Source organism: Dreissena polymorpha, chromosome 1, assembly GCF_020536995.1.
Source record: "Dreissena polymorpha isolate Duluth1 chromosome 1, UMN_Dpol_1.0, whole genome shotgun sequence".
Lineage (NCBI taxonomy): Eukaryota > Metazoa > Mollusca > Bivalvia > Myida > Dreissenidae > Dreissena > Dreissena polymorpha.
The window spans coordinates 29,538,798-29,552,669 of NC_068355.1; the positions used below are offsets into that span (position 1 = coordinate 29,538,798).

General features: G+C 33.3%; 1 protein-coding gene across 44 annotated transcripts in view; it reads right to left on the minus strand.

The window, feature by feature from the left end:
• LOC127874641 (uncharacterized) overlaps positions 1 to 13,872 on the minus strand; it is a 218,893-nt gene that overhangs the window by 61,013 nt on the left and 144,008 nt on the right. For 41 of the 44 annotated variants that reach the window (XM_052419145.1, XM_052419425.1, XM_052419418.1 and 38 more), the window contains exon 2: positions 5,999 to 6,966. The exons of 2 other annotated variants lie outside the window; for them this stretch is intronic. In XM_052419145.1, coding sequence (XP_052275105.1) covers positions 5,999 to 6,966 — 968 coding nt within the window. The remainder of the gene's footprint in view (positions 1 to 5,998; positions 6,967 to 13,872) is intronic. One more of the 44 variants, XM_052419116.1, reaches the window with a different exon arrangement.

Here is a 13,872-nt window from a genome sequence, read left to right on the forward strand (position 1 = left end):
ATGTAAACAAAGGTTTCAAACGGCGCTGGACAGTTAGTCTTGATGCAGAATGTAACGACAAGAACGGTAATCATGTTTTTTCATATGTTTTATTGAATTATGGTATCGAACTACATGAACTTTGTAGGGAAGTTGCCCTTTACTCCGTGAAGATTTCAGTCTTAAAGACAGCATGATCACTGTCAACTGGGTCATGCGAGTTGTGTATCGTACTTTTTCTTAAAAGTTGACCCAGCATTTGTAAAAATATTGCAAGACATATACATTTCCAGAAAGGAAATTCATTTCTGCGTTGAATAAGACCGAGATCGTAAAAATAGCTGCACAATTGATGAAGATATGGCTGTTCAAAGCGATGCACCCCGTTTTGGGCTGATTTTGAGTTGCATACCTTGTTATATATATATTTGATAGTGAAATAATTTTTTTTCAGAAAAGTTAATTTTTCGTTAAAATATGATTATTTATCATTCAAAATTATGTTTTCACTAATTAATATCATAGCCACACGCTAACCACCTGTAGTGGGGATGGGGGTTCCTGGGATAAAAAAAGAAAAGGGAAGGAGGAAAGTAAGAGAAAGTATGAGGAAAAAAAAGGAAATTTCTCCCGAAATTGCGTGAAGATTACAAATAGATGTCTTAAGTAGATGAATATTGAATTCATTAGCATTAGTAAGGCAAGCTAATAAGAATGATTGAATCATAATTGAGCATCTCCATGCACAAAAAAATACAAGTTAAATGATAAATATAAAGGTTTTGATAATACTTTGGTCAGGGCACATGAAAGATTGGTCAGGGCTAGTATAAGGTTCTGCATTTACTAGCCTGAATGGGCTAGTTGAAAAAAAGTTAGTGTTAAGCCATGCAGGCTTCATGTTTAGAATTTCAAACTCCTGTGGTAAAAATTATACACATAATTAATGCTCAAGCATAATACATACTGGGCATTGTAAATATTCTATGGTATTTTATGTTTAGATGACACAGGATGAGAAAATTGTGCAGCCAGTCCTGGATTTTAACCAGGGACCCCTTGCTTTTCTGATTGAGCTAATGATATGCCAAAAAACATCTCCTATTTAGTGACAATCACTAAGTGTGTGCACTAACATTCTCCTCTGCCAAGCTGGAATTTTTTCGAGAATTCAAGTCACGGGGATCATTGTAAACCTGATCCATTCAAACCATGAACAGGTTTTGTTGAGAATGGATTGTGCCATGGTCCCACATTGGGCACCAAATGTTGCAGGATGGGACAATTGTACAGCCAATCCGGAACTCGAATCTTTTACCCCTGGCTATCAGGGCCAGTGTCTAGGATTATGCTGTTTACATGTGTACAATTAATAAACATGTAGTTAATTTCTTGATCACTATTAATGGTTACCGGTAACCTGCTAATTAGGAACTGCCACCATTGTGGGATCATACTATTGGTCATTTATATCAAGTTCTGAGTAAATTTACTAACCTTCATGTACATGTAGAATAGTAGATGATTGTTTCTGTTCACAATGCTTAAAACTATCAATGTATAAACTGCAGTTCTAGGTCTTATTGCCACTTACAGATATAATAAATTATGATAAATGAAATGCTTAATGTTGCTGAATTCTTAATTCCTGCCCTTGTATTTCAAGAGAGAATACTTTCCAGTCAACCCATTTGGAAAGAGGTCAAATTTCCTTACACTTTCCTTTAAACAGGTTTACTAGGATATATGTGCAATCTTTAAAGTTGATAAATAACTAAGATTACATTTAGAACCATTCTTAATGTAATGTACATGAATCATGAAATTTGTTTAAACTTTTATATTTCCAAACCAAGTTGATATTCTGAAACAGCTTGTGGTACAATAGGCCTCATATACAAATTATTCACAATATAAATTATATTTTTTAAACAAAAATACCATAAACATGTATTATCTTAATTAGTTAATTATAATTATTACAATATAAAATAGTAATTAGTAAATTATCACAGTTATTGTTTAATAAATAAACTTCACTTCAATCAATGTTTACATTTATCAGTGCAATATTATGTACCCATTCATAATAATAGAATTCATGATTATAAATAGCATTCATATAGATAAAAGGGTTAGATCAAATTTTAATGCTAGAATATTTTTTTCTTGAAGTGCTTGCATGTGCATGTATATTTATTGTTGCTTAAATTGAAAAAAGACTCAAAAATATGCTATTGGTATGGTACTGTATGTTGAAAAATAAATAAAGCTGAACATGAGAGATTAAACATTAAAAGACAAGTTGTGTTTTCCTTTTTTTTAAATCATTTATTATTAATGGAAAAGTATGCAAGTGTATGAAAGAAACAAGAGATGTGTTCGTCAGAAACACAATGCCCCCTAGTGCGCCGCTTTGAAATTTTTCATTAATTTTTTTTACTTTTGACCTTGGAAGATGACCTTGACCTTGAACGTCCACCACTCAAAATGTGCAGCTTCATGAGAACGCTGTTTTGGAATATATTTTTTTACCTTTGACCTTGAAGGATGACCTTGAAGGATGACCTTGAAGGATGACCTTGACCTTAAACTACCACCACTCAAAATGTGCAGCTTCATGATAACGCTGCTTTCAATAAAAAAAATGACATTTGACCTTGAAAGATGAACTTGACTTTGAAGGATGACCTTGGTCTTGAACTTCCACTCCTCAAAATGTGCAGCTTCATGATAACGCCGCTTTGAATTTATTTTTGACCTTTAAGGATGACCTTGACCTTTAAGGATGACCTTGACCTTAAACTTCCACTACTCAAAATGTGCAGCTTCGTGAGATACACATGCATGCCAAATATCAAGTTGCTATCTTCAATATTAAAGAAGTTATGGCCAATGTTAAAGTTTTCGGACGGACAGACGCCATATATTTGACATCTGACCTTGAAAGATGACCTTCACCTTCACCTTTCACCACTCAAAATGTTCAGCTCTATGAGATACACATGCATGCCAAATATCAAGTTGCTATCTTTAATATTGAAAAAGTTATGACCAATGGTAAAGTTTTTTGGATGGACAGACCCCATAAATTCGACATTTGACCTTGAAGGATGACCTTGACCTTTCATCACTCAAAATGTGCAGCTCCATGAGATACACATGCATGCCAAATATCAAGTTGCTATCTTCAATAGTGAAAAAGTTTTATATTTTTGACCTTTGACCTTGAAGGATGACCTTGACCTTTCATCACTCAAAATGTGCAGCTCCATGAGATACACATGCATGCATTCCAAATATCAAGTTGCTATGTTCAATATTTCAAATGTTATTGCAAAACTTTACTATATTAAAGTTTTAAATTTTTGTCATTTGACCTTGAAGGATAACCTTGTCCTTGACCTTTCACCACTCAAAATGTGCAGCTCCATGAGATACACATGCATGCCAATTATCAAGTTGCTATGTTCAATATTTCAAAAGTTATTGCAAAACTTTAGTATGTCAAGTTTTAAATTTTTGACCTTTGACCTTGAAGGATGACCTTGACCTTTCACCACTCAAAATGTGCAGCTCAATGAGATACACATGCATGTCAAATATCAAGTTGCTTTGTTCAATATTTCAAAAGTTATTGAAAAACTTTACTATGTAAAAGTTTGAAATTTTTTACCTTTGACCTTGAAGGATGACCTTGACCTTTACCACTCAAAGTGCGCAGCTCCATGAGATACACATACATGCCAAATATCAAGTTGCTATGTTCAATATTTCAAAAGTTATTGCAAAACTTTACTGTAAGATTAAAGTTTTGGGACAGAATGATAGACAGAAAGACAGAAAGACAGACAGACAGACAGGCCAACAACAATACACCCCCCCATCCTTCGATCCAGGGGCATAAAAAGTATTAGTTAAGGACATTCAAATTTACAACCCACCGTCCCTTTTTCTCGTATTGCTTTCTATTATTAAACTCATCCTCTACACTTGAGAAGAATACCTAAAAAATCGTGTTATATGTAATCATGTTTGTTTAAATGTGTGTACTTTGATGCATTTCTGAACCTTCTGAATATCCAGAATAATGATATTGACATTGAACAAAACAAGGACATGCACTACTGAATCAGCAATGCAGATCTTTTTCCAGAAATTTGCACAGGAGAAAATATGTGATTTACAGTGTACTGGGTTACTCCTTTGAATTAATTTAATGTTAGGCACTGTACTTAAGAAAGTGCAATAATTGAACAAATATAAGTAAACTAATCAGCCTTTAAAAACCTGATGAATCTTTAATGTCTTTCATGATATTGAAGAATTACAGCAACACAAATTGGTGAGATAAAGTAATAAATTAAAGATTCAGGCACTAAGGTGCTTAAAGAGCCGGGGAAAAGGCATGAGTATTACTAGTATTGCAATTTATTATTTAGTTAAAAGATCATGTAAAGAATTGAATTTATGTTATAGCAGCATAATTTGATTCTGTGAAGTTTTGATACTATTCTTCTTTGACAGATTGTCATATTTCTCTTATATAATTTTGTATTTGTAAACATATTCCTGCATGAACTTGTAAGTGTATGATAGATGCTTCCAGTTGTCCCCTTTCAGGATAAGCATGGGACAATGAAATGTATATTGTTAAAACAAAAATAACAAAACAACTGTATTGATGTTGGCCTGCAATTTATTTTAAGATGTGTATTTTACCATAGAATTAGTTTGAGTAAACATCTTCAGGGTCTATGTGTACCAAACTGGCATTGCATTGGTAAAACATTAACAGACTGTTTACTTTGGTCAATATTTATATTCAATATTTCTCATTCACTCAAAATCTTGTCAAAGCAGCAACTACTTATTGATGCTTCTGTATAATTTTATATTATTTTCTAAAACAGATATACAGCTTTGACTCATTGTTAATATTGCAATATGTTCATTTAGTTAAATATGTGCATGGAATAAAATTGAATAGCACGCGCCCAGTTGTAAACTTCAAATACTATCAGATAAAGCATTAAAGCCGATGGGCGGGGCCATTTTGAATATGCGACTATGATCATGTGACTAAAGTCACGTGCGGTAGAAAGTAGTCCGTGAGCCCACGACAGAGGTGAATGTAATGAACCGTAGCATAAGAGAGTGCTAGAAGGAGTGCTGTATTCGAAAAAGAACCCGGTCAATTAATTTTGTCAGTGGACATTCAAAATAAACAACACAACACTGAACTATGACCAATCACAACACTCTCACACAGTATTATCAAGAAGATATTTAAACCAAAAAATCAGTTAAAAAACATCATAAAGTATTTATCGTAAAATCAAGAAAATAATGTACTAAGTTAACTGGTATGAAATTGCTGTTAAAACATTTTTTCTTTCAGAAACTGATAGTCAAGTGTGACAGTGACAGAAGAATATCAATCAATATTTAAAATAAACCCACATTACTGAGGTGAATGAATCAATGAAATACTTGACAGGAACGTAATAAATGTTTGGAATCAATTGAATAATGCAACAGGCACAGTTTTAAAAGCAGAAAGCTTAATTATCAGTGGTGCTTAACTTTTACTGATGAAGAGCTTTTGGTTGCAAAGTTATATGGCAATACAGCATTAAAATACTAATGTACACAAACTAGTATATAAGTATATCAATCAATAAAGAAATAACTGTATACGTAAATTGAAATGAACAGTAAATATTACGATTTCAGAGATCTGAGAAGCATATGATAACTTGTTTTCGTTTGGTTCGTTTACTTGTTACCCGATACCTACCTGAATGCGAGACAACTCTTGTTTGCCCTTAGTTTCGAAAAGACCGAATATTTGTTGTTAAGAAAAAATCGGTCCATTTAGTCGATAATGAAATTCCCCAATGTGCCATTTTATCGATTTTAAAAATATCAATTTGACGAGACTCTTTTTCTTAAAATGGCTAGAAAATCTCTGTACATATCACACATGTTATTAGGATGAATCCACCATGATTCTTACCTGTGAAATCAGCTGATGAATCTTCATAAAGTCTGCAGACCAGTTCGCCACTCAATGTGAACTTGTACAGAGCAGTATCAGAGCAGATATATAGGTCACCCTGGTTGTGGGCAATACCTGTACAATAATGTTGTAACTTAAGCTTCCTGCCTTTGGCGAGTTGGCTCTGGCTTACTGTGATAAACTGGACCTCATCATGCACAGCCACTGCAACCTCAGTGGGTGTGATAAGACACATGTCCCATGGCTCATACCTCACATCCAAGTGGCTCACCACACGGTACTGTTGGTTCAGAAGCTTGACATTTTTATTATTGCTATCTGCAACCAGGACCTGTCCATTTGGGAGAGCACATACTGCTTCTATCATGCATGTGTCTGAATCACTTGGCATATTTACATTGTGCACAGACTTCCCATTCACAGTGAAAACATGGTTTGAAAAGTTCTCTTTTATGAATATATCAGATTGTTGTATATTTTCCAGACATTTTTTACTGGCAATAAAAGAGAGTTCAGGTTTACCCAGTACTTTCGGTATGGCTACATGGAGATGGAACAATTCATAGTGAAGTCTAATGCAGCTGTTTCTCACAACCTTGAGAGGAGCTTGTTTCAGGTTTAGATCTTCTTTCTTCTCCTTAATAGTGCTTTTCTCAAAAGCTGCTAATAAATATTTGATTTTCTCACGCATGTCAATGACTGTGTATTGCATATGTTCATGTGTTGTATTAACTGTGCTGGTTTCACATTCGCGTAAATACGATACTATATTCACACGCAAACCATCCACAATAAGCCTTTCGTGTTCTTTGTATGAAACCTTAAGAGACATCATTCTGTCCTCCTGATACGTCTGACATTGTTTCATTTGTGAAAGAATATTTTCCGTGCTGACAGACAGGTTCTTGAAGTCGGTTGACTTCCCTCTGGCAGCATGAGGTAATGGAGTTACTTGTAAGCATAGTCTGAAAAACAACCACACTGGAGACAGTAAGTGATTGAATAGTAATGAACTGACCAATAACCAACTGTTTACCCCGAAACAATATTAATTATAATACAAATTTCAAGAGGCATTTTTACACAAAAACTATTTAGGCACATACAATAACAATGCATGTTACATCAATTCACATGTTACTTTTCTAGAGACAATACTATATTGATTATTGCTTAAATAAAAATATATAAATAAATATGTATCTATCTACTGTGTGTTTGGGAAATAATGCAAACCACATTGAACAACAAATTGTGCATTTATTCATTATAATGATATAACCACTCTTTATAAGTAATGTCATTACTAAAATGCATGTGTATAACATATAGTTATGTATATTTAACTCATCATTATTATACTGATTAAAGTGCCACATGACAAAGTGTGTTTTTATTAAGACATTCAGTGTTTTCAGTGTTTCAAATTGAAATAATTCTTATAAAATGGCAATCTAAGTATAAACTAAAATATGTTTTGCAAGCCGTTAATATGTCTCTTTTACTATAATATTTTTCTTTTTTTAAGGTTATAAATTATGAGAACTTAATTCCTCTTTACTTATTGCTTTCTTGCATAAATTGGCATAATTAAGCTTCATTAATAAATAGATAAAGAATGATGTGATAATTCATACTTATTGTTAAATACTGTAAAAATTAACAATGGACTAGCACATACACACATACACTCAACCATTTCGACACTGACAAATATTGAAACTCCATAATTTTTAATCAAGAGATAAATTCTTGTTACTGTCTAATGTAAAGCAATTTGACAAATTTAAAGTGATTTTTCAAAAGTATAATTTGCCCCCTTGGTGCAAAAAGGTATCATATGACATTGAAATGAGAAGGCACATAGCAATTTTTGCACCAACATAGCGAATTGATCTTGCATTTAAACATGTTATCATTTATGAAACCATTTCTTTGAATATAATAGTTTAAAAATGTTTAGCTCCCATCATAATTGGTTGCATAATAGCCCACACTTGACTTTCTTCTGAGTATAAAGAATGTAGGCATCATGTCATATTATAATTAAACAAAAAACATAGTATGAATAAAGAAGGCCATCATGGCCCTTTAAGGGACTGTCAACCACGATGACAAAGAAAAGAAAAGTTGTAAAATATTGCATTTTTTACAATTATTGGTTTATATTGATTAAAAAATCACGACTGGTAAATTACATTACTTGAAAAAAAGTTCATATTTTCAGTATATTAGGTAACACAATTTCGCGATGTGAAATCAAAAGTACACCCCTAAAATATGTGACATAACGATATTCACACTATAAATAACGCAAGTATATTGATCATTTTATATATAAAATATATACATTTCACTACGCATGCACAATTTGCATTCCTGGGTTTACCATGTGACGATGATGTTCAATCTACTGGCGTTATTTATATTTTGCTTGGTAGTTACCTGCACCCGATTGTATAAACAGTTAAACCGGCGGTTAACCACATACCGGCAGTTAAAAGTCGGTAACATGTTGGTTACTGGTGGGTAAGCGTTTGTATAAAATTTGTTTATACAAACGCTTTATAATACAGATCGGTTAAAACCCAGTTAAAACATACCCTGCTTCCCATGGTGGGTAAGTTCAAGTAACCTACACAAAATGGCCGCGGCGCACGACATTATAAAAGCTAACCATGGACGACCTTCACAATTTCGAAGAATTAACAGACAATTGCAGCGACTGACACTTTATTTGACTTAATTTACAGGGCAATACGATTTCCGACTTCGGACGACGAATTTAAGGACGCACAGAACGTGTTTCTTATATTCTGTTATGGGTATGCCGTGTGTGATCCGATGCATCAATGGCGCCCATGTTTAATAATCCTTTAAAATCCATAAATAATCCATTTAATTCAATAACTGAGTTTGCATCTAGAGTCTTTGATAATTTTTTAGCATAGTTAAATAAAGACCCTTATGCCATCATATCATTATATTCAAATGAGAACTCAATAAACTTTCTTCTTCGTCACACGCTACGTCATGTACTCTATGTACATTACTGCTGTTAAAATGAAATGGAGCAGTTTATCAAATGTGTCGTGTTCTGAGAAAAATGGGCACAATGCATGTGCTTAAAGTGTCGTCCCATATTAGCCTGTGCAGTTCGCACAGGCTAATCAGGGACGACACTTTCCGCTTTTATGACATTTTTTGTTCAAATGAAGTCCCTTCTTAGCAAAAATCAATTTTTGGCGGAAAGTGTCGTCCCTGATTAGCCTGTGCAAACTTAACAAGCTATAAATCTGAGACGATACTTTACGCACATGCATTATGACCAGTTTTCTCAGAACACGACACAAATAATAGCCGTTTGTGAACTCGGTTGCATTTGTAGATTTCTGCATACAAAGATATATTTAAACTTGAACAATGTTTTATTTGTCTATGGTAAATTCCCTTATTGTACAAGAAAGTAAGTAAGTTTATTGTAAACATAAGCCAAATTAGAAGAATAGTGTAGCATGTTACGAAGACCATGTATAATTTTTATGTTACATCTAGAACAACTAGGAGAATAGACGTCTTTGTAAGCACTCTCTTGCAGTTTGGAAGCACCAGGGATTCCGCTAAATGATGCAAATCCCGACATCATTATCAATTTGTCCCTGGTCATTTTGATGAACTCATAGTTAAAATTTACACTTTATTTTATTGTGAATTCATTTGTAAATGAATTTGATAAAAAAAATACATGTCGCTGTTTATAAGCGTGACACTTCGCGCGAAAATTACGTCATTATAAAATGCATTGTGGGAATGTTTTGGTTTAAGTTACCGGTGGTTAAATTCCACTATGCGCGGTTAGGTTACTTTGCGGTATATCGTGTTTATACAATCTTTTCAAGTAATGTAATATACCAGTCGTGCTATTTTAATCAAAATAAACTTATTATGGTAAAAACATACGGTATTTTACAACTTTTCTTTTCTTCGTCGTCGTGGTTGACAGTCCCTTTAAGGGCTAATCTGAGTTCCTGCACATGAATTGTGTAAGGCTTCAACTGGTGGTCTATTGTTTGACCCCACTAGAGTGTTAAGCATTTAGTTTAAGATTTGACTTGGTGACATTGTTTCTAGACGCATGTTATCCACTTTCAGACTCGGCCTAAATATTGTTACGGGTACACATTCTGAGTTGTTTCCAGAATGAGTCATAAAATATGGTCTCTGTAGTTGCACAAAGGATTTTCTTATTGTTCATCTGGTAAACTACTTTCAACACACAAATGACACAAAATTTGAACTCGGCCTTGACATATATTCAGGAAGCAGGATCACATGACTTTAAAGGGTTCACTAATTCATGTCAATGGATGTAAACACACCGGTAAGTGATGCTTTTTTTCACTAATTCATGTCAATGGATGTAAACACACAGGTAAGTGATGCTTTTTTCAAATAACTTTAAAATCATTTTTTTAAAGAATTTCAAACAGCGCATACACGACAGTTTTATATATGGTTTATGACAGTGTGAAAAACATTGGAATTACTTTATTTAATAAGCCTTTGTTATTGGTCAAACATATGACGAGTAATGAATTCATATACACGGATGTGCTGCAATTGCAACGTGAAATCTTCGCACCAATTTCAGGCGTATTCAATAATGAAGTTTTGTATGCACCGGCCGCGCACATGAATCAGATTCATATTTGGCCTTAATACTGTCTAGATAAACATTCTAACAAAGTTTAAAGTTTAATTGATAATATATTAACATGTAAATCTAAAGTGGTAACAAAGACGGTACAAAACGGACACCTAACACTACAGCCACACACCGAACTACACCGAAAAGGGTGATTACAATTATAGCACTTCCTGGTATGGTATTTAAAACAGCCCAAACATCTGGTGGTCATTTAAAAAAATTGTTTAATGTTTATGCAGAACAGATTTTATGACAGCACACTTTATCAATGTTTTGAGCAAGTTTCATTAGAAGTGGGTCACACATATGACTTTTTGAGTGAAAAAAAAGATACATGTAATTTTACTGTAGCATTATAAGCAAAACTACCTGCAGCATTGAAGACATGTTTATAAATTGACTTTAATCATATCTTATTTTGTGGAGAAATAACTCGAATAAATGTTCAGCAAGTTTCTAGGATATTGAGGAAACATATAATACTTCTACTGTTTTTTAAATATTTTATTTAAATACAACCTAGTCATCTAGCTTTGAACTCAACCTTGAAATCATTTGGACAAATGATATTACTTCAAAAGTTTTCAAATCGGCCGAGATATCATTGAAACAAATGCTTTCACGAGCATTATAAAATCAATTTGACCTATAGAGTTTTTATAAGATTTGTAATCATGCAGTTTTACATAGTGACTTAAACACAGTATTATGTGAAGTTGGAATAAGACATCAATTTGAGGAATAAATTGTGTTTTTTCAACAGTGCATAATACGCAGCTTTACAAGTAGTATTTATTGAGTTTTACAAAATATAATTAAAATATAAACGTGCATATATAACATCATTTAAATTTATTTTACTACAAAACTGGATTTTTTATTGATTTTTTAAAAATCCTAATAAAATGAAACTGTGTCCATGCGGCGCATGAACACAGTTTAAAAATGCAGTTAAAATTATTTAAAAAAAATCACTGTTAATGAAAGAGTCATAGAAAATTGCTTATTAAGCTTGAAGTAAAGATAAAATAATACAAAAATAAAATCAGATCATGAAATGAATAGTTTTGTTTGAGAAAATCATCAAAATGATGCCCATCTCCAGTTTGATGTCTTATTCCCAATTCACATAATACATTGTTCTTAGTTTTTCACCCCACTTATCATTTATGATCTAGACTGAGACATGAATAGGACAAATGTTCTTACCAAATGTCATGAAAAAAATATGCAACAAATGTTATCTACAAGTATGTCAACAAACCTTTTCTTCAATTTTACCTAGTGATCTAGTTTTACATCCAACATGACCAGTTTTGAACTCCACTGATATCATTTGAACAAAATTAAATGTTATTACCAAGTTTCATGAAGATGGACTATACATGTGAGTAATGTGCTTTGTACAAATGAATGATTTTTTTTTACCAATAACATGAATAATTATTGTCAGTTTGTATTTATTTGTATAAAATATTTGTATAATTTTATGTCGCTGGGGGCCTGAATTGCTCTACTGCTAAAACACTGTGCAAGATGAAAGCATATGATGGAAACTATGAACTTAATCGCGCAAACAAGGAGAATTTTTATCAAATTCAAGGGGAGATTATTGTGTACTTATATCTCCGATACTGCTCATATTCAATAGGGTTCAAGTCCTCATTGATTTTAAAGATACACTGTAACTCCAATACAGTGCGGTCCGTTATAACGCTGTGTCCAATATAACGCGGGGGGTGCTTGGATCCCGTTTTTTCTCCAACCTTCCATTTCTGACATTTTTACAGCCCGCGAAGACAGGTCTATAATAAAGTCTAGTTAATGACCTTGTTATGATTCCAATATCAGAGGGTGGGGATTTTTTTTCATGGCTCTTTGTCAATTTTTTTCTTATTAAACATGATTTTATATATTTATTTGAATATATTGGGTCCTAAAAAATACATATATATGAAAAATACTATCCTGGGTACGTTACTTCCACCTGTGGTATAAACTATGGCTGTGTGTTATCGTTTATTATATGCTATACAAGCTTGATACATAAAAAGATCTTTGTGTATGTTTAATGTTTCAGTACGTATACGAAAAGTAAATTAAAAAATCCTGACGATTTATTTACATGCTAACGCAGTGTAATTGTTAACAGAGATTCACTTAAATTTTTGCCCGTTATCAGAAAGTCCACGGAAAGCGCGTTTTTTACATGCTGCGTATGACGCAATAAAACATTACTTTGTACATGTATCGTATTGCCTTCAATCTTAATTTAAATTCGCTCGTCCAAGGAAAGCTGTGTCCCATAATGCACTGTACTATTTTTCTGAAAAATGGCGTAGGCTATGAATTTGTTTACGAAATACGTAAACATATTTCTTGTAATAAATGTTTAACATTATTTTTTCGTAAGTGATGTTGTAATTATATTGGATTATCGGACAATTGTGCACATAAGAAAAGCCGTATATATACTGTTATTGTTCGATTTGATTTATATGCATGTATTTGCGGATGACAACACAGCATGACAATATAAATAAATAAGCTCAAAACTTATAACGCTGTCCGTTTATAACGCTGTTGCGTGGCTTGGACCCCGTCATCCGCGTTATATTGGAGTTACAGTGTACTGTGCAAATTTGGAAATAATTGGATGAAAAATGTGGAATTAATTACGTAAACAAGCGGATTTCAAAATTTTCTCACATTCAAGGGGAAGTCATTCTGGACTTATTGCTTCTATATTGCTCTTTTTAAACAGGGGATGTTTGTAAAACATGCCCAATATGGGATGTCAGTTGTAGTGGCAGCATTGTGTGAATACTTTTTTGTCATTGTGACCTTGACCTTTGACCTAGTGACCTGAAAAATCATAAGGGGTCATCTGCCAGTCATGATCAATGTACCTATGAAGTTTCATGATCCTAGGGGTAAGCAATCTTGAGTTATCATCCGGAAACCTTTTAAATGTTTCGAGTCACTGTGACCTTGACCTTTGACCTAGTGACCTGAAAATCAATAGCGGTCATCTGCCAGTCATGATCAATGTACCTATGAAGTTGCATGATCCTAGGCCTAAGCATTATTGAGTTATCATCCGGAAACCATTTTACTATTTCGAGTCACTGTGACCTTCACCTTTGACCTGGTGACCTGAAAA